Source organism: Lynx rufus, unplaced genomic scaffold, assembly GCF_022079265.1.
Source record: "Lynx rufus isolate CCGP_SWC_20201006 ecotype Redwood Valley unplaced genomic scaffold, mLynRuf1.p SCAF_27, whole genome shotgun sequence".
NCBI lineage: Eukaryota > Metazoa > Chordata > Mammalia > Carnivora > Felidae > Lynx > Lynx rufus.
In genome coordinates, this window is record NW_025814842.1 from 15848068 (window position 1) to 15868776 (window position 20709).

A 20709-nucleotide genomic window follows, 5' to 3' on the forward strand; every position below is an offset into this window, starting at 1 on the left:
GTCTTTCTCTCTCTGCCCCTCACCCACTGTCTCTCTCTAAAAAATAAATAAGCATTTTTTCAAAAAGATGCAAAAGACCACATATTATATAATTCAACTTACATAAAAAAACATCTGGAATAGACAAATCTATACAAAATCTAGACAAAAAATAGATTAGCAGTTGCTTAGGACTGGATGGGAGGGATAGAAGGATAGAAAGCAAAGAGCACAGAGTTTCCTTTTGAGGTGATGAAAATGTTCCAAACTTGATTGCAATGATGGTCACACACATCTGTGAATATACTAAAAATTATTGCATTGTATACTGTAAATGAATGAATTATGTGGTGTTTGAATTCTATTTCAATAAAGCTGTTAAAAAAATAAACATCAGGGGGTGCATGGGTGGTTCAGTTAAGCATCCGACTCTTGATTTCAGCTCAGGTCATGATCTCACGGTTCATGAGATCAATCTCCACGCTGGGCTCTGTGCTGATAGCTCTCTTTGCTGAATCCACTGCAAGAATGGGGACCATTTATCACTAGCCAGACTGTCCACATTCCAGAAATGTTATCACTCTGAAAGACCAGGTATTGTGAAAGCCCAGAGGAATCCTGTGGAGGGACCTCATCACTTTAGAAATCAGCCTCCTTGGAAAGAAAAGCAAGAGATTCTGGGTTGACAAAGAGAAACTGGTGACAGTTCACACAGTCTGTAGTCAAATATAGCACATGATCAAGGGTGTTCCACTGGGTTTCCATTAGGAGGAGGTCTGTGTGTGCTCACTTCCCCCATTTATATCTGTATTCAGGAGGGTGGGTCTCTTGTTGAAATCTTATTTTTTGTGAATGAAAAAAATCAATCTGCTGGGTAAGTGAGGCCCGGTATTACTTGTTCAGTATCTCAAGCCCAGAAAGTTACTGGCATTGAACTTGTACCAAACTCAGCTTCTTTGATTCAGCAAGCTACAGCAGTTAATCACAGGCTATCAGAAAAATTTTAGATGTTATCTGTCTCTTAGAAAGGAACTGATTGGTGGGCTGATGAAAAGATCTGAGGTCGTTCAGCTACAGAAGCAAGAAGTTGCCAAATGAGTCCCAGGACCTATTTGAGATAATGTTTAAATGCAATAAAATTTATCAATTGGGGAGCAAAATAGGAAGTCTCAGATTGTGCTCTGATCAGCTGAGTATCCTGTGACTTGCTTATTAAATTCAAAGCTGTGACCATACAATCTTTGCAGGGACATTTTGTGTTGCTGCACTCGACCACGAAGGGAAAGCATTAGTATTTTCCGTCTTAGACATCAGAAAGTCCTTTGGATGTAGGGTAATTTGGGAAAAGGAGTGAATGTGCCATCAACAATGGTAAATGTAGTTTTGGGTGTATTACCTTGAGTAAGTCATTTTACCTCTCTGAGCCTTAATTTCCTCATCCGTGATAGAGACAGAATAGTCATTTTATAGTCTTTCAGAGCCATAAGGATCCCTTAGCAGAATGCCTGCTCACAGGATTTCTATCGTTATTGTCATCAAGTGATAGGAATCCAGTGGGCACCCACACACACCTCACCTTTGCCCCAGTGATGCTCTGTAGGCTCTCACTTGGGGGTCAGGGACCATGTGATGGTAGTCATGGGACAAGGAAGAGGGTCAGCTGCCAGAAAGTCACAGTCTGGCGAAAGCCAGACAGCCAGGACTCTAGTGCTGTCCCCTGAGTACAAATGTGCTGACAGCTGCCATCCCAGGAAGAAGGAAAAGGGAGAGGAAACGAAAGACTTGGCATCTGAACCACGCTTAGAAAGATGACCTGGAGATCAGCCCAAACAGTGCTACAGCCTCCAAGACAAGCCTGGGAAAGTATTTCTGGGCCCAAGAGGCCCATAAGCAGAAGTGTGCTGAGGGATGGGAGAAATACCCAGAAAAGTAGCTTAAGACAGACCTACAGTCAAATAGCAAAATGACTTCATGTTTCAGATACAAAATACCGGTGAATAAAGCACAAAAAGAAACAGACCCGGAAAGATCTAGTCAAGATTAAAGTAAGCGAGGCCTCTTTGTGAACCAGACACAAGCAGAAGTGGTGAATAGGGAGCCACAGGGATCTGCCCTGGGTCAAGGGAAGAGCTGATGGCCGAGCACTTCCCTTCTGTGGGGCAGCAGGAAATGAAAGCACCCATGTGTACCAGCCCCATGGAGGGCCCTCAGGATGCCCAGTAAAGGGGAAGATGAGCAGACCCACCAGGCCGCCAGGCCACATCTCTATTCCTAGAACGCAGCTGGGCAGTCTTGCATGTGAGCACAGGATCAAGAACCGCCTGAGGAATGGACGGCGTGGGGTTGGTTGTGAAAGTGCGAAATGGAAACAGCCTAATTGCTGCATAGGAAAAGGGCAGGGGCGCCTGGGTGGCTCAGTGGGTTAAGTGCCTGACTCTTGGTTTCTGCTCAGGTCATGATCTCGAGGTTCGTGGGACCGAACCCCTGGATGGACTCTGCACTGACACTGCAGGGTCCTGCTTAGGAGCCTGCTCTCCTCACTCTGCCCCTCCCCGGCTCATGGTCTCTGTCTCTCTCAAAATAAACAAACCTTGAAAAAAAAAAAAAAAGGAAAAGGGCAAAATCAGTGGTGGTGTATTCACACAGTGGAATCTTCTCCAGCAATTAAAATGGGTGAACTAGAGCTATGTGTATCAGTGTGGACAGTTCTGGCCAAAGCAAGTGATGTGGCTATGCATGGTCCTGGGGGTGGGAAAGTAGACCCATCCCCCCAAGGAAGGATGCTGCTGTCAACGAATGGTTTTTCAGTCTACCACAGGTATTCAGAGAGAGAGGAGCAAGGTCACTTCAGACTACGACCAGTGTCAGGGATAAATCAGGGAGATGTGAGAAGGTGACTTGACAGGGTGCTAATTTATATTAGGTGTGTCAGAGAAGAACCTGCCCCTTATTTCTCTTGTTTAAAATTATCTTCTGGGGGTGACTAACTGGCTCAGTCAGTTAAATGTCTGACTTTTGATTTCGGCTCAGGTCATGATCTCACGGTTCATGGGTTCAAACCCCTAGTCAGGCTTTGCACTGGCAGTGCAGAGCCTGCTTGGGATTCTCTCTCCCTCTCCCTCTTTCTCTGCCCCCTCTTCTCTCTCCACCCCCAAAATAAATAAATAAATAAACATTAACTTCGATTTCCAAACTGTTCACTGGCAGTTGAGGGGCTACATCATCTGGTGGCCAATTCAGACAAGTTCTCTGACAAATATTTGGAGGAAAGCCTCAGAAATAAGAGCAGGGACTAGAAACCAGTGCCCAAGAGAGCTGAAACTCAGTAACTTGCCTACATTTGTTAGTTAGGCTAACGTTCTCCTTCTGGCAGATGAGTCCTTAGAGTAGAAAGAGTTTGTGCACCTGTATTTGGGAACATCAAAGAGGGAGCTGGTCTCATTCCCAGATCAGGTTTAGGGGCTGGGGAGAAGAAGATTTCGAGGGTGAGGTGGGTGGGGGCAGCAAGTGAGGAAGACAAATGGGAAGACAAATGGGAAGACATATTTTTGAAAATTCGTTTTTTTTAATTTTAAATGTTTATCTATTGATTTGTTTTATAATTGATTTATTTATTTTGAGAGAGAGAGAGAGAGCTGGGGAGGGACAGAGAATGAGAGAGAATCCCAAGCAGGCTCCGCACTGTCAGTGCAGAGCCTGATGTGGGGCTTGAACCCACTAACTATGAGATCATGACCTGAGCCCAGATGAGGAGTCAACCAATTAACTGACTGAGCGACCCAGGTAGCCCTATTTATTGATTTTTGAGAGAGAGCGAGCACAAACAAGGGAGGGGCAGAGACAGAGAGATACAGAATCTGAAGCAGGCTCCAGGCTCTGAGTGGACAATACAGAGCTCGATGTGGGGCTGGAATGCATGAACCACAAGATCATGACCTGAGCCAAAGTCCCACGCTTAACCAGCTGAGCCCCCCAGGTGCCCCTATTTATTTATTTTGAGAAAGGGAACATGGAGGAGGGGCAGAGAGAGAGAGGGAGAGAGAGAATCCCAAGCAGTCTCCGCACTGGCACTGACATCGCTGAGTCTGATGCAGGGCTCAAATTCACCAAATTAGATTATGACCTAAACTGAAGTCTGATGCTTAATTGAGCCACCCAGGCGCCTCTGCCTGTTTGATTTTAAAAAAGCATTTATTGGTTTGATTAAAAGAATAATGTTATGTTCTTGCAGGAAATTTCAAAAAACTCAAAAAAGTATGAGAAACAAAATGGAAATTATCTATAACACCAGTAATGCTTCACATCTATCTGTATTTCTGCGGATACAATATTTTGATCATACTGTATGTACTTTTGCATCCTACTTTTCTTGTTTTTATATTGTGAGAAAAAAAAAAACCTTTAAATCTTGTCAGCTCCTAAAATATATTTTATTTTTACTATTCTGGGGACTCTGTTGGCAGTATGAAGGCCCATTATTAGGTTGCTTTGTTAAGTATAAAATCAGCAAAAAGTAAAAAAAAAAAAAAAAGTAATTTTAAGAATCAGGTAACTGTACAATTTTATCTAGACCAGGTTACTGGGGCCATAAGCCCCCTCTCCTTGCATCTTTATGATCCCACAACACCAACTGGGAGCCCTGAGCCCCTGGTTAGAGGTTTGGGGCTCAGGTGACGGTAGCTGGAGGCCCACGGTCAAGGCTACGGCCGCGGGGTGCACGCCACTAGGCACCGCAGAGACTTCGCCTGGGCTCACGGGCTGTCCGGCTGTTTCCCTGGGTCCCGCTCTGGCCGCAGCCCCGGACCGACCGCCCCGGGCGGGGGAGCAGTCGGACCGGGGAGGACAAGGCGGCGGGGCGGGCGCAGAGCCGGGGACCTCTGCCTTTCAGGACGGGGGCTGGAGGCTCGGGGTCCCTCTCCCCTGAGGGCCTAACCTCGGGCTCCCCGCCGGCCCACCCCCATCCCCGCCGCGGCCCTGTGGCCAGCAGACAGTGGCGTCCCTGCGGCCCCAGAGCTCCTCCGGACCGGGCACTCACCCTCAACCAAAATGGCGCGGGAGGCCTCAGGTGGGGCACGTGACTTCGCGCGCCGCCCCGTCCGCCTCCAGCGCCGCTCCGAGCCCGGCGGTAAGCGGCTGGCTGTGAGCTGCCACGCGCGAAGCATGCTCCGGGGGCCGGCGGCGGTCTGGGCGGCGCTCGGCCCGCTGCTTTGGGCCTGCGGGCTGGCGCTGCGGGGCGGGATGCTCTACCCCCGGGAGAGCTCGTCGCGGGAGCGCAAGGAGCTGAACGGCCTCTGGAGCTTCCGCGCCGACTTCTCCGAGAACCGGCGCCAGGGCTTCGAGCAGCAGTGGTACCGGACGCCGCTGCGCGAGGTGCGGGCCCAGCGGGGGAGGTGGGCAGGGAGCCTTCCTCTGAGGTCTCGGAGCTGTCGGCCAGGAGGAGGTTAAAGCTGGACGGGTTTGGAGGCGTGGGATCAGACGACGGGGAGAGGGACTGCGAGGGAGGAAACGGGTGGAGGGCCGGCCCGGACGTCCGGGGGGCGGCGGGGCAGGCCTCTGCTCCAGCCCGGTTCGGTAAGACTGGCTGAGCCGGACAGGCTCGCGGCGCTGGCACCGAGCTCGGGGGCGGGAGGACAGGAGGTGTAGGCGTCTTGGCACCAGCCCTGCCCTGGCGCGAAGGACCTGGGGTTCTGAGGTTCAGAGAGAGGACGGGGCTTGGCACCCACCCGGCCAAGGACTCCTCCCCGGCTCTCCCCTCTGACTTGGGTGGTGTCGGCGGGAAGTGGTGCTGGGCCTGTGTGCCCATTGGCCCTCTCTTCTCTCCTAGATCCTCTTTTGTCAGTCTTTGCCATCCGTTCCTCAGGGGAGGAAGAACTGGGTGCCGGGCTTGTGCCCCACTCACAGTTTCCTCAGCAGAGCAGCCCCTGCCCCCACCAGCTTCCTCCCCGGGGCGGTCGGTTGTCTTCCTCTTAGGGTCTGGTCTGAACAGATCCTCTTGCCTCTGCCTGGGTTGTGGGCTGGGCTCGCCCTTGTCCACAGACTGCCCTGAGAAGGAGCTGGCTGCCCCCCAGCCCCAGACACAAACCATGCTAGCAGGAGGATCTCTTACCAAGTTATACATCCATTCAGCCAACGTTTTTTGAGTCTTTTACATGCAGGGCTGTGCCAGACCCTGGGATACAGCTGTGAGGGACAGAGGAAATCCCACAGACAGGACGTCAGGAAGGTCTTCCCCAGGCTGCTTCCAGGCTCACCAAGCTGTCCTGCTGGTGCCTAGCCTTCTACTGGAGATGTTCAGGGGATGCCCTGTCAGGCTCAGGCTCACCCAGTTCTGCCAGGTTGTCAGAAGGCAGTATCCCATGGGCCCCCAAAGGCCTTCCCTGACCATCCCTGCCACCCTCCACACTCTCTTCATAGAGCTGATCACCTGACAGCGGAAGCCTTCCTCACGGTTTTATTCCTAGCACCCGGAACAGCATTGTAGGTATTCACTGCACACCGTTGATCGAGTGACTGAGTGACCGCTGTGTGCTTCGTGGAGTTGTGCAAATTAAATGAGCTCCATAAACGGCATCAGTCAGTTGCTGGCAAAGAATAAGAATGGTGGGGTGGCCTGGAATCCCGGGGCCCAGGGGAAGTCATCTTACCCAGCCTTCTTCCTGCAGGCCAGGTGGCTGGGGGACGTGGCCCCTGGGGAAGGGGGTTGCCTGGGTCCTGGTCCTCGATTCCTAGGTGGTCCGGACCTGATCCCAGCCCTTCTTTCCTCAGTCGGGCCCCACCCTGGACATGCCGGTTCCCTCCAGCTTCAATGATGTGGGCCAGGATAGGCAGCTGCGCAGCTTTGTCGGCTGGGTGTGGTACGAGCGGGAGGCGACCCTGCCCCAGCGATGGACTCAGGACCTGGGCACCAGAGTGGTGCTGAGGATTGGCAGCGCCCACTACTATGCCATTGTGGTGAGTACAACAAGCATCGGGCAGGGCGAGTGGTCATGTGCAGTTGCTGAGCAGCCTGGGGTTGCCTTGGGGTGTGTGGTTCCCAGGGGTCACCTGACAGCCTGCCTCCTGGGGTGGACTGGGGGGGGGTACACCCATGTCCCACACTGGGGTTGGTGCCCTGGGTCGGGGGAAGGTTGCCTGATCTGTTCAGGTGGAGCTTCATTCCTCCATTCCTGAGGCAGGGGGTGGCTGGCGGGGCCCTGAGCCCCCACATACGACACTTCTGTGTGAGGGAGTGCCTGCGATGGCCACCCTGACTTGCTGTTCCCTCCCCGTATCTTTCTGTCTGCAGTGGGTGAATGGGGTCCACGTGGCAGAGCATGAGGGGGGCCATCTCCCCTTCGAGGCTGACATCAGCAAGCTGGTACAGAGTGGGCCCCTGGCCTCTTGCCGCATTACCATTGCCATCAACAACACACTCACCCCCCACACTCTGCCGCCAGGGACCATCCTCTACCAGACGGATACCTCCAAGTGAGCAGCACCCTGATCCCCCCTCCACCCCACTCCCCACCCTGCCGACTGGTCTTCCCACTGGGGCAGGGTGGCCCTAGCAGAGGTGAGGCCCTGGCTCTGGGAGGCCAGGGAGACATGTGAGCTGAGGTCAGAGTATCAGAGCAAGGTCCAAGTTGGCCATTGTTCTCCCATCCTAGGTACCCCAAGGGTTACTTTGTCCAGAACATAAACTTTGACTTCTTCAACTACGCGGGGCTGCATCGGCCCGTGCTCCTCTACACCACACCTACCACCTACATTGATGACATCACCGTCAGCACCAGCGTGGACCAAGACACTGGTAAGGGCTCCCTGCAGGAACTTCCCTCAGCCAGGCCCCAAGTGGCTCTGCTCCCTGTTTGGAAAGATGCTCCAGGAGAAAGCCTCTGCCGGCATCTCTTCCCCCTCGGGGTTCCCATCTGCCCAAAAAGAGCTGAAATCCAGCCTGTCTGAACTGCACGGGCAGCAGAAATCATTCATCTGGTCTGACCTCCTTTTGTGAGGGAACGAAGCCCAAGGAGAAGTGGGGCTTGTGTAAAATCATAGCTCAGGGTGAATCGCTTAGGATTCATGAGAATCTGTGTCCCTTCCCACTGTGCTGCCCTCGCCTCATCTCCCCTCATTGCAGGTTGGGCTCCAGAAATAAACGGTTGTTGGCTGAGGACTCCTCAGAGTGGTGGCTGCGGGAGGCTCTCTGTGTGACCCAGATCGTGTCCCTCCCTTTTTGGTCTGATCTTCCTTGTCTCTTGCAGGGCTGGTGGATTACCAGATTTTTGTTGAAGGCGGTGAACACTTTCAACTGGAAGTGCGTCTTCTGGATGAGGAAGGCAAAGTCGTGGCCCAGGGGACAGGGGGTCGGGGCCAGCTGCAGGTGCCCAATGCCCACCTCTGGTGGCCATACCTGATGCATGAGCACCCTGCCTACCTGTACTCATTGGAGGTAACGAGGTCTTTTGCCCCCACCCAGCAGCCTTGGCTTCCAAGGGGGTGCAGGACAGGTAGTCAGGTACACGTGGTCCTCTGAGCTTCTGGTCTGATTTTCTCACCGCTTGGTAGGGAGGCCCAGTTTTGAAGAGCAGGCACCAGGGGCAGGGTGAATGTTCTTCCTTGTTAATGGCAGAAGCTGGGAATTTCTGCATCTCTCTGCGTGCAGCCCCAGACGTTGGCCGTTGTGGTTCACGAGGGGCCTTCCCGCTGGAGGGTGGGCTGTGCGGGGCTCAGGCCAGCACGGATGCCTCACACCGGTGCTCGGCTTTCACAGGTGAGGTTGACCGCGCAGACGGCAGCTGGGTCTGTGTCTGACTTCTACACTCTCCCCGTGGGGATTCGCACGGTGGCTGTCACAGAGCACCAGTTCCTCATCAATGGGAAACCTTTCTATTTCCACGGGGTCAACAAGCACGAGGATGCAGATGTGAGTCGTGGCTTCTGGGTTCCTGTGACAGTTGTTGCTCACCACTGCCTTCCGCGTGACCCCTGAAGCAATTGAGGGTGACTCAGAGCAGTGAAGCAAACTGCTTGAAACAGTTGCCGGATGGGGCCTGATGGGGCCTGTCCTTGTGCCAGATTGAGGGCTAATGGGGTGACCCTTCCGGGGCCTGGCTCCAGACGGAAGTGCATCTGGGACAGGGGAGGGAGGATCACTCGACTGTGCTCTCCCCTAGATCCGAGGGAAGGGCTTTGACTGGCCACTGCTGGTGAAGGACTTCAATTTGCTTCGCTGGCTCGGGGCCAACGCCTTCCGCACCAGTCACTACCCCTACGCGGAGGAGGTGATGCAGCTCTGTGACCGCTATGGGATCGTGGTCATCGACGAGAGTCCCGGTGTGGGCATCGTGCTGGTGTGAGTGCCCGCCGCCCTCCCTGCTCAGCCTGCCGGGGGCGCAGGCGCTGACGGCTCCTTTTCCTCCCTCTGCCACAGCGAGAGCTACAGCAACGTGTCTCTGCAGCACCACCTGGAGGTGATGGAGGAGCTGGTGCGCAGGGACAAGAATCACCCGGCTGTTGTGATGTGGTCTGTGGCCAATGAGCCCACTTCCTTCCTGAAACCTGCCAGTTACTACTTCAAGTGAGTGCTCCCTCTGCCCTGGGTGGGGTCAGGGGTGAGACCTCAGCCCTTTGGTCTGGGTCAGCCTTGGGTGGCAGCGCTGAGGTTGGCTCTGGGGCAGGCATGTGCTATGAGAGGCAGCGTCCACTCCCAGCCCAGGTGGGGGTGCCTCCGTACATGGTCACTGCAGGGCACCAAGTACACACCCACCACTTGTGATTTCAACCCACTGAGCCCGGTGTCCCTTTTTCACATCTGAAATGAAATCTAGGGTTAACTTTTTTTTTTTTTTAAGTTTATTTATTTTAAGAGAGCACGTGCAAGTGGGGGAGAGACGGAGAGAGGGAGAGAGAATCCCAAGCAAGCTCTGCACTGTCACCACGGAGCCTGACAGGGGGCTTGAACTCACAAACCGTGAGATCATGACCTGAGCTGACACCAAGAGTCACATGCTTAACCGACTGAGCCACCCTGGGCACCCCTGGAGTTAACTTCTGCACAGAGTGACTTAGAGACATAACTTCAGGTTATGAAAAGAACAGTGGCCTGGCCCAACTATGATATAGAGGAGGGTCATTTATATAATTACACGTGAGTGCATGAGCCAACTCCCCAGAAGAGCCAGTGAAGGGGTCAGACGCTTGCACTTAGATGTGGAACCACCTGAGAACACAGCTACAGATGCTGACAGTGGGGGCATCGTTTTGGTGACTGACGCCACCGGCGGTGTTTCCTTCACTGCTGTGCATTTATGAAGTGGTGACTCACTCTAGGTAAAGTTCCAAGCCAAACCAAGTATAGTCTTCTCTCAATTTTTATGTTATCTCCATTCCTGGGAAATTTAGTGCATGTTACACCTGCAAAAACCACTTGGTGATGCTTTGGGTTCATCTCTGTAAAGTGGCTTTATGAAACTGGATTATGTAGGCACATGATTATAAACAGGTTTTTCAATGACATGCACGTTCTGACTGTTTTAAGTTACATTACTAGACAGGATCAGCCCATCTAAAAGTTCACGGTCCCATTCACTAAATGTCAGTAGGCTCCCCCCACCCTGGCATTGCAGTGGACAGAAACCACACCTACGGGTGGTTTCCAGCGGTGGGAGGGTTTACTACCTCAGGGTGGGGGTGGTCCTTGGTTCCTTGTCTTTCTTACAATCATGCAGTTGTAACTTGGCCCACAGAGGGGGATCACTTCGCTTGGCTCTAGAGGCAGCAGAGGCCATTCAGTGTCGTGGAGTGCTGTGAGCTGAGCCGTGGGTACAAGATGCGGGGCTCTGAGCAGCAAGCCCACTGGGCAAAGCTCTGAACGTGCAGCCTGGTGCCTTGAGGCACAGGCCTGTGTGAGCTGGGGCTGGGGAGACAGAAGTTTGTTGTGGGGCAGAAAGCGCAGGTGTCCGAGAATGGGCGTCTGCAAGCTTTTCTGGGAGGTGGAGAGAAGGTGATGCATGATCGTTGGTGCAGTAGGGAGGTGGCCAGGGAATGGCTGGAGCTGCCTGGGCATCAGGAGCTCAGCGAGGCTTCAAAGCTTCCCAGAGGCACACAGGTTGTTTCAGAGTGTGGCTCTGGTACTCGAGGTGAAGGGTGCTGTTCTGGCTTGAGGAACCGCAGCCCTTGTATGAGGAGGGCAGGGTGGGAAGAGTGTCATGGAGAAGGAAGCCAGCTGTGGGGACGGGGAGCAGAGGAGCAAGCTTGACCAGTGAACGGAGTGAGCTGTGCTGAGGTGGCCTGTGACGGGTCCCCAGGCTGAGCCCCGAGCGCAGGCTGGGCCCTCTGTTGGGAGCCTCTTTCCGCAGCTCCTCCTTGGGGAATGAGACGAAATGCTGTTTTTTCTGAGTATGGGGTGACTCTCCAGTGTCAGTTAAGTGCCCTGCTATTGTCTCCCAGAGCCCTGTACCGCCCACTTGTAATGGCAGCATAGCGTTTCCCCATGCAAATGTCTGGTCCCACTGCTCCTGTTCCAGTCTCCAGTGAGCGCCCAGTGCACACACAGCCCGCCTCCTCACACACATCCTCTACTCGTTAAATTAACGTCCACGTTGGCCCATGCCCCACCCGTTCCCTGTTTTCAAGAGGTTTTTCCGAGATTGCGGCAGCACCCAGCCCAGCCCAGCCCAGCCCAAGGACCCCAGCTGTGAGGGTGGCCTTCCCTCTGTGGGGGTGGGATATGGGGAGAGAGAAGGAAAGAGGCCAAGGAACGTGATCTAAGGCTAGAAGACCGTGTTTGCCTACCGAAAGGAGTCTTCAAGGTCGGGAGGGAGGAAGGGTTTTGTCTTTAGTTTTTGGCTTCGAGACAGGGTGGAGAGAGAGAGAGAGAGAAAGACGGCTGTATGAGGGCCCTTCCCAGACTGATGAGCCTGTGTCTTCTGCCCTCTGTGGACAGGACGCTGATTGCTCACACCAAAGCCTTGGATCCCTCCCGGCCCGTGACCTTTGTGACCAACTCCAACTATGAAGCAGACCTGGGGGTGAGCCTGGGGGTCTCTGTGCCACTTCTCTTCCCTGCCTGTCCTCTCGCCTTGCTCTGATCCTTGCTAACACAGGCTGCTGGGAGGAGCCCTGAGCAGCCGGTCCAGACGCGTCCCTGGATGGTCTTCAGGTTAAAGATAACTAGCTGCTTGTTTGCCCAGCAGTATGGCTTCTCAGTCCAAGGAGGCTGGGCACAGGGAGGTTTCGTGCGTTCTCAGGTCAGAGTCAGGGTTTGATGCTCTGCGGTTTAGTATGCTTTTAAAGTGGCACAGGTTTAAGGGAGCTTAAAGTTGTCACTGTCCAGTGTTTCTCAAACCCAGCTGGTTGTCAGAACCACTCAGAGAAGCTCTTTGAAAGTACAGATGCCTAGATGCTGATCTAATAAGTCCAGGCTGGCAATCTGAGTTTTTAAGAAGGGAACCCCTGATTGGAATCGAAGGGTCAGACAGGCTCACTTGGCTGGCTGGACCACACGCATCCCTCCCCACCCCCTGGCGCAGCAACCCCTCAGAAACTATGTGCAGGGTTACACTGAGGCTGTAGGTAGAACATGGCAGCAAGAGAATGTGTCTTCACCAGAGAACTGAAGGCCAGCCCTTAAAAGGAAAGCACTACAGAAAGAGAAAACATCTGCAGAAAGAATGGAGGAGAGAACGCAATGTACAAAATGAACTGGGAACACTCCTTTTAACATGAGCGACCAAAGGCTCATAGCCCTGGTGTTTCCCTTGGCATCTTTTGAGAACAGCCCCTTCAAAGAAGCATAAAGACTGTGCCCAAACACCAGCATGGCACAGGCAGGCTCTCATGTCCTCAGAGCCCAAGTGGCATATCCTCGTTCTCGTCTTCTGTGTGGATGGGGCAGCCAGTGCCTGGGCCACAGAGGGTTGCCAGGCTCACCTGGTGGGATGTGTGATCCGTGTGCAAGTGTCCACCCGCGGGCACTTCCCTAGCTCCCTCTTTCTGCCCGCTGCTTTCAGCCACAGTTTGGAAAGGGGCTCGGTCGCTTGGGAAGGTCGGACCACATCAGCCCCAGTACAGGCTTTCGAGACTGGCTTGTGTTCTGGTGATAGGAGAGGCCGGACAGTTGGCTGGCCTAGCCCTTGCCACTCAGTCCTGAGCACCGCACTGTGTAGACATGAGGGGTCCCGCCCATCATTGCCGCTGCCCTCCTAGGAGGGAAGTTTTCGGCCACTCTGTGGCCCCAGCACCAGCTCACGAACGACATGGTTCACCAAGACCTTTGTGGGGAAAAAAACCGCCTCTGTCCTTCAGTTGGGAACATTTCCCAGGTAAGGGAAGCCCAGTGACAGGAGCGCCACCGCCCCGGGCTGGCACCGCGACCGGCTCATGGGGCGTCTGCTCTACCGCTCAGTCTCTCCAGAGCCCAGCTACAGCCAGGTCAAGAGCGTCAGCCCAGGATCATAGACTTGCCTTATTCAGGTCACTTCTATGTCTGCTACACGTGGGAGCACCTAGATCATTTTCTGCAGCCCCCTGTTGCCTCCTGTGCCGGAAGAGCCCCCTGAGTTTGTGAGCCCTAATGCTCTTACAGTCTTTTGGTTCGTGAACAAGCTTAATGCTCTCATCCTAGGTGCCGTATGTGGACGTCATCTGTGTGAATAGTTACTACTCTTGGTATCATGACTATGGTCACATGGAGGTGATTCAGCTGCAGCTGGCAACCCAGTTTGAGAACTGGTATAAGACCTATCAGAAACCAATAATCCAGAGCGAGTACGGAGCAGACACCATTGCAGGGTTTCACCAGGTAAGTGGTGTAGAACATCGTTTATTTTTTCACTCTCGGACATTTCCCCAAGCTGGAAATGTGCTCCTCTCCCACCCCTCACTTGTCCTGATGATCTCCATGCAGTGCTGGCTCACACCAGCCTGTCCTCCACACTCGCGGCTGCCGGACTCGGGCCTCCGCCTCGCTTGCTTGGTCCTCCTTACTGGCCTCGTTTCCAAAGAGCCTCCCCTAGCTGCCCGAGTGGTCTCCTGAGCAAATCCGAATCTTGGGAGCCTTGTCATTGGCTTCCCCTGACCCCCACGCTAAAGCCCCAGTCCCTGGCCGGGGCAGTCAACGTCCTTTGCTCTCTGCCCTCTCCCAGGTCGTCCTCCTCTGCTTTCACTCCTGGGCTGTTTTCACTGTGCTTGTTGGCTCCTGCTCTGGTGTGGGCTGTTCCGTCTGCCTGGAATGCCCACGTTAGCACCACATTCACTGACTACGGGATTCTTACTCTGTTCGCATCTCAGCTCAGACGTCCCCTCTTTGGTGAGGTTTACCCCGCCTGCCATAGGCAGAGGAAACTGCTCCTTCTGCCTGGTCTTTGTGTCAGCGTTTCTCACTGGGTGCCATCATTATCTCTTTGGCCCCCTCCCTGACCAGACTGTGGGCTCCAAGAGAGAGACTGAATCCTATGTATCAGTGCTTCCCAAGCCCTCAGCAGTGTCCGGCCCTCAGTGGGTGCTAAATAATAATTGTTAAGGAAATGAATGAAATCTTGGAGCAAGGTTTTTTTTTTTTTCTGTTTATTTTTTATTTTTTATTTTTGAGAGAGAGAGAGAGAGAGAGAGAGAGAGAGAGAGAGAGAGAGACAAAGGATCTGAAGCAGGCTCTGCACTGACAGCAGAGAGCCTGATGCGGGACTTGAACTCACGAACTATGAGATCATGACCTGAGCTGAAGTCAGACGCTCGGCCAACTGAGCCACCCAGGCGTCCCCGAGGAAGATTTAATCACTAGCTTTTCTCTCTCTCTCTCTCTTTTTTATTCATTTCCTTCCCAAAGATATGATGCTTTATCTTGGGGATTTTTTTCATGTGGGTTTTTGAAGCACAGCCAGCCCCTCATCCCTACCCAGCTTCCTTACACTCAACTGTCACAAGTACCACGTTCCTTGTTGACACATTTTTTTAAAAATTTTTTTGTAATGTTTATTTTTGAGAGAGAGACAGAGACAGAGTGTGAGTCGGGGAGGGACAGAGAGAGAGAGAGAGAGAGAGAGAGGAAGACACAGACTGTGAAGCAGGCTCCAGGCTCCGAGCTGTTAGCACAGAGCCCAACACAGGGCTCGAACCCATAAACCATGAGATCATGACCTGAGCTGAAGTTGGACGCTTAACTGAGCCACCCAGGTGCCCAACACACCTTTCTTAATATGCTTATCCTTGGTATGTTGAACAGCTACCTCTATGTGCTATATTATTCTGTTCATACCCTTAAATTCATCTTGCTTACACAGAATGCCACTTTACAAACTGGTAAAGTAAGGGAAAATAGCTTATGAAGACAGTGTATATGTACATCAGCTCTCCGTTTTTGAAAAGGTAACCAACTCTGAATGTTTAAGAAACTCAGTCTAGACCTAGTGCTGATAGGACCCTTTGCAGTGATGGAGTGTTTCTGCATTGTCCAAGAGGGTAGCCACCAGCCACATGTGACTCTTGAGGACTTGAAATATGACTAGTTATGACTGAGTTGACTTAGTTTAATTCGGTTTTAAGAATTAGACAATGAGGTTGTCTAATGGGTTGTTTCCATTAAAACAAAGTAAGAACATCTACATATACAACTTCGGAACTGGAACAAAACCTGGCTCAGTTGTACCGTTACATTACCAGTGTGTCCTCGATAGCATTTCTATCCTTCTCTTTGGAAAAGAAAGCCAAGGCCTACAGGGCTTTGTTCTCTTGTAAAGTGACTGAAGAGCTCTATCCTTGAACGTTTAAGATTTGAGTGCCCCTCAGGTTGCCATGGGATGAAAACTGAGACCGTCCCAAGAACCTCTAAAAGGTCATTATATCTTAGTACACAGCACACAGGCGCTCTTCACCAGGTACTGAACGAGTCCACAGACGTGGCCTCTGCCTTCGTTCATCAGGACCCTTCTCACCTGTCAGGTCCTTGACGTCTCCTCAAGGGAGCTTTGCGTGGCCCTTCTCAGCCCCACCGCTAAACACCCCCTGGCTCTGGCTCTGGCTTTGCACTCTGCCAGTCACCCCCATTTACCCTCATTACGCTAACACCTTGAGTCTTTCTTGTCGGAGTATAAAGCCTGCAGGGGCAGGGACACTCGCCTTTCTTGCTTGTCACTTCATCACCAGAGCCTCCATCCATACTAAGTGATTATTTGTCGAATGGACGGATGTGCTAAGTAGCAGCTGCTCACCCAGACCAGATACAGAGGAATGCGAGTTGAGTTCAAGTGAGTCACACTATTTCTCAAATCGTCAGCTGGCAGCTACTTAAAATGTGAGTTTTAAATTTATTATCTGAAGACTCATTTTTACTTCCAGTGTAGCTCAACTTTCAGGCTGCACTGGTGAATAGAGATGGAAGATAAAATATCAAACTCTGCTTAGAAATAAAGCAGTTCCTAATTAAGGTTCCTTAAACAATCCCTTTTCTTTACTCTGGGCTACACCACAGCCTGGCTGTATCTCCACCCGCGCCCTAGTCCTGCAGTCACTGCAGCCCACCGTGGAGACGGGTATTTTGGTCACGTCACATGGATCTTTATTTTTATCTACCATTTACAATTCTGCCAGTTCTGCCTCTTAACTTCACTCTCTGCCTTGAATTCCAGGACCCACCTCTGATGTTCAGCGAGGAATACCAGAAAGGTCTGCTGGAGCAGTATCATTTGGTTCTGGATCAAAAACGCAAAGAATACGTGGTCGGAGAGCTCATCTGGAACTTTGCCGATTTTATGACTAACCAGTGTAAGTGGCAGTTGGGTTTGCGGAGTGTACTGTTCCTCATTTTTTCAGGTTGGCCTTTTAGTTCAGGACATTTGTTTGTAAGAGCAGTGGAAACGAGGGGCGCCTGGGTGGCGCAGTCGGTTAAGCGTCCGACTTCAGCCAGGTCACGATCTCGCGGTCCGTGAGTTCGAGCCCTGCGTCGGGCTCTGGGCTGATGGCTCAGAGCCTGGAGCCTGTTTCCGATTCTGTGTCTCCCTCTCTCTCTGCCCCTCCCCCGTTCATGCTCTGTCTCTCTCTGTCCCAAAAATAAATAAACGTTGAAAAGAGCAGTGGAAACGAGGGGGAAAGCTCTAATCAGTGTAAGCTACGTGAGGATTTCCTAGTTTGGCAAGCAGCAATCACTTGCCCGCTTCCCAGATCATTTCATGGTAAAAAAGCAAACGGAGGATGTATTATCTTGAGGCAAAAATGACCAACTTGCCTCTGTCTGTTTCACAACAGTGTGTGGAAAAAGTGGACCTAGCTTTGGATTCACGTGTGGGCTACACTTATTATTCCAGAGTACGGTACAAAGCCTGGGAAACTTAGTATGTTTTGGTGTGTTTTACATCGTTCACTTGTAGGAGGCAGGTTTACCAAATGCAAGTGTCAAAGTGTTTGGAATGTGGGAGGGTCTGAAAGTCTTCGGAGAGAATACCATCTGCATTCTTTCTCAAGCGGGGAGACGTGAGGGCCACTTCAGTGCCATTCATCGTGGATCCCATTTCTTTCTATACCTGTAGGTGTTACTGGTTTCTTGATATCCCATAAACTTAGCATAGCGATTTGGGGAGGTAAGGAAGGATTTGCTAGTAGTGGGATTTACAACCTGTTATTCACAGGGAAAGACAAGTCTTTGGAAGGCGAAAGTTTAATGAAAAATTAGAATGGAAAGAGGAAGGTAGAGTAAAAGGAACAAGAACTCAAGCCTCTCTCTGGCAAGTGAGATCGACGGCTCCTGAAGTCCGGTTTCGTGAATGGATGCGCTGGCTCTGTGTAGTAAGAAATTAGCTGTGCGACTGTGGACAGATGATCTGACCCTGTCACAAGCCTGTAAGTGGGGATGAGCCCCCTGCGGGTCGATGTAGGAATTCATGTGATTAAAGTGCTTGGCCCAGTGCCTGGCATTTGCTTCTCGTGGAAAGACCTTCCCGTTCAGCGGAAGCTGTGGTTTCACCTGAGGTGGAGAGAAGGTGTGCTGGGAGCCTGTGGCCCGCTTCGCCTCCTTCCCAGCTTCAGCTGCTGCAGAGCAGCCGACCTGCCACTGGCAGTTGGAACCCAGCCGGAAGTCTGCCTGAGAGAGCTTTGAAATCTGGTAGATCCCACCGAGGCACCCTTGCCTGGTCAGGACCCCAGCTCCCACTAGGAGAGCCGTCTCTTTAGAAAAGCCCAGGCCTTTCTCAGGGTAACTCTGTCTCAGTCCCCACTCTCATTACCGGGCAGCTGGGTGCTCATGTTTCAAACCTTATTTTGCAGATAAAAGAAAAATAATTTTAGATTTTCCTCTAAGAGACAACAACAACAACAAAAATATACCAGGGAGCTGAGCTGTTTGGGGGAGCAGCAGGTTAAATCTTTAGCCTTACATTAAGTGGCCACTTCAGACCAAGCAATCCTAAGTTTTATAGAAAAGGACATTTCTGTTTCGTGCCCAGCTTGTCTCTAGGTTGGTTCCCGTTTGGCCCATCAGAAGTCATCTGAAATACCTTTTTGCCTTGTTTTTAGCACCGCAGAGAGTAATGGGGAATAAAAAGGGGATCTTCACGCGCCAGAGACAACCAAAAGGGGCAGCGTTCCTTTTGCGAGAGAGATACTGGAAACTTGCCAATGAAACCAGGTATCCCTGGTCAGCTGTGAAGTCACAGTGTTTGGAAAACAGCCCATTTACTCTTTAAAGCAAGAACTACCTCTGCTGACAAGAGCAGATAGCAGCCCCTCCTCCACAAGTAAGGGGCGACTTCCACAGCAGTCCTGGACTGTGCATGGCCGACTGGGAAGTTTCTGGCCCGGATTTTGTACTAATTTACCAGAAGGGAATGTCAGAGGTGCAAATAAAAGCTTTCGTAGTGTGGGAATAAAGAGTTGTCTTAAAAGTGACCATCCATAAATGCGATGATCTGTATTGCTGGAAAGCGTCTGAAATTCTTATGTGTCAGGCTGTTTTCACAAACTTAGCTGTGTGCGGACTCTTGCGAAACTTGCTTCCACACTCACACCACGGCCGGAGTTGCTGGGTGCAGACGGCACTTCCGTAGGACTAGCCTGGCAGCCCTCAGGCCCCAGGGCCTGTGCAGCGAACCAGGTGCGTGAGGAAAAGACGACTGCTTCTTCAGCTTCCCAGATGAGCTCACGTCCCAGTGAATTTACAGAAAGCGATGTTACTGGAATAATCGACAAGGTCTGTGTACCAATTTCCACCAAGTTAAGCTGACAAATAAGCATAAGAAAGGTAAGAGATGAAGAATGTCTGGATCAGAAGGGAGCTCAGAGCTTACCAGTTCTTCCAGGACATTATTCCAACCCCAGCCATAGTCTAGTCTTGACAGAAATGGACAGAGGAGCATAAAGGCCCATTAGTGCCTTCATATCCGACTCCACTGAATGTGACGGGACCCTCTTAAAGAGGTCAGGCCTACAGACAAGTAGTCTAGGGCTTTGTCCTTTTGGATGATGCCACCTGTCTTGCTCCTAGAGGATGGTCTTAGTCCTTATGGAATCACTCCTCCTCCTCTTCCAGAGGCTCCGTTTAGGCAAGTAAGGTACATTATTCCAAGATGGCAGAATCAGTCCTGGTTTAAAGCTCAATGCTGTGGGGGCGCCTGGGTGGCTCAGTCAAGTGTCTGACTTTGGCTCAGGTCATGATCTCATGGTTTGGGAGTTTGAACCCCGCATTGGGCTCTCTGCCGTCAGCACAGGGCCTGCTTCAGTTCCTCTGTTCCCCACCTCTCTTTGTCCCTCTCCTGCTCTCTCTCTCTGAAAGATAAATATTTAAAAAAAGGGGCATCTGGGTGGCTCATGTCCAGTTGAGTGTCCGACTTCAGCTCAGGTCATGATCTCACAGTTCGTGGGTTTGAGCCCCGCGTTGGGCTCTGTGCCGTCAGCATGGTCTCCCTCTCTCTCTGACCCTCCCCCGGTCATGCTCTGTCTCTCTCAAAAATAAATAAACGTTAAAAAATAAATAAAGCTCAATGGTTTGGAAAAAGGCTCCCTTTGGTGTCCAGTCAAATGGAGGACCGTGAACCAAAGCAGTTAATACAGAACTTGATTCACTTCACTTGTGGTTGATTCACATGTCTCAACACATACCCATTTGTATCCTTTCTTTCCAAACTCCAGGAAAGACAGTGAAGATAACTGAACCTTCTTTTAGTGGCCATCTTTAGACCACTTTTAAGAAATGCAGGTGTTGTTGGTTCAGATACGAAGTTAGGGGTTCTGGGGGTTACATGTTTGTTTTGTTACCACTGAACTTAAGTTCCTTGAAGGAAATCAAGTTTTGCGTTCCATTTAATGTCAAGGAATAACACAGAACTCTTTAACAACATTAAAAAAAATTAAACACTTAAATGTTTTACAAGTTAGGAGTGGTAAGGTCCATTTCCTAAATCCTGAGGTTCTAGAGAACGCGTTTGTTGTATTCAATAAAATATGGCTGAACTATATTTTAAATGGATTCATCTTCCTTGCAGGTGTTACCTTTTTAGGGGACTGAGTGGAGCATTCAGGGGGAGCTGAAGTAAAGCCGTGGGCAAGATCTGATCAGCACGTGCATGTGCTTCTAGAACTCTAAACACTAATTCCTTTCTCATGAATTCTTGACAGCCGTATATATCATGAGCCCACACGCATTCCAGTACTGGAATCGCTTAAGATTTCTGCCTGTGTCTTCTATAAATTACATCTAATTTAAGGGAAAAAGAATCAACTCAGGACACCTGTAGAAATGAAGTTACAGTATCAGCTTCAAGAATAGTT

The 20709-nt window shown here is 51.4% G+C and overlaps 1 protein-coding gene across 3 annotated transcripts; it reads left to right on the top strand.

Moving 5' to 3' along the window:
- Positions 1-5121: 5121 nt before the first annotated feature.
- On the top strand, positions 5122-18861 carry GUSB (glucuronidase beta). Of its 3 annotated transcripts, none has more exons than XM_047089201.1 (12): positions 5122-5349; positions 6745-6930; positions 7265-7446; positions 7626-7768; positions 8220-8407; positions 8729-8881; positions 9132-9310; positions 9389-9535; positions 11903-11987; positions 13583-13759; positions 16581-16716; positions 18460-18861. In XM_047089201.1, the coding sequence occupies exons 1-12, from the start codon at positions 5140-5142 to the stop codon at positions 18627-18629; spliced, it is 1956 nt and encodes a 651-aa protein (XP_046945157.1). In that variant the 5' UTR covers positions 5122-5139; the 3' UTR covers positions 18630-18861. The 3 variants fall into 3 exon arrangements, with proteins under 3 accessions (XP_046945157.1, XP_046945158.1, XP_046945159.1); XM_047089202.1 differs by lacking the exon at positions 18460-18861 and adding an exon at positions 17577-18447; XM_047089203.1 differs by lacking the exons at positions 5122-5349; positions 7265-7446; positions 7626-7768 and having other exon boundaries at positions 6864-6930.
- The last annotated feature ends 1848 nt before the right edge of the window (positions 18862-20709 follow it).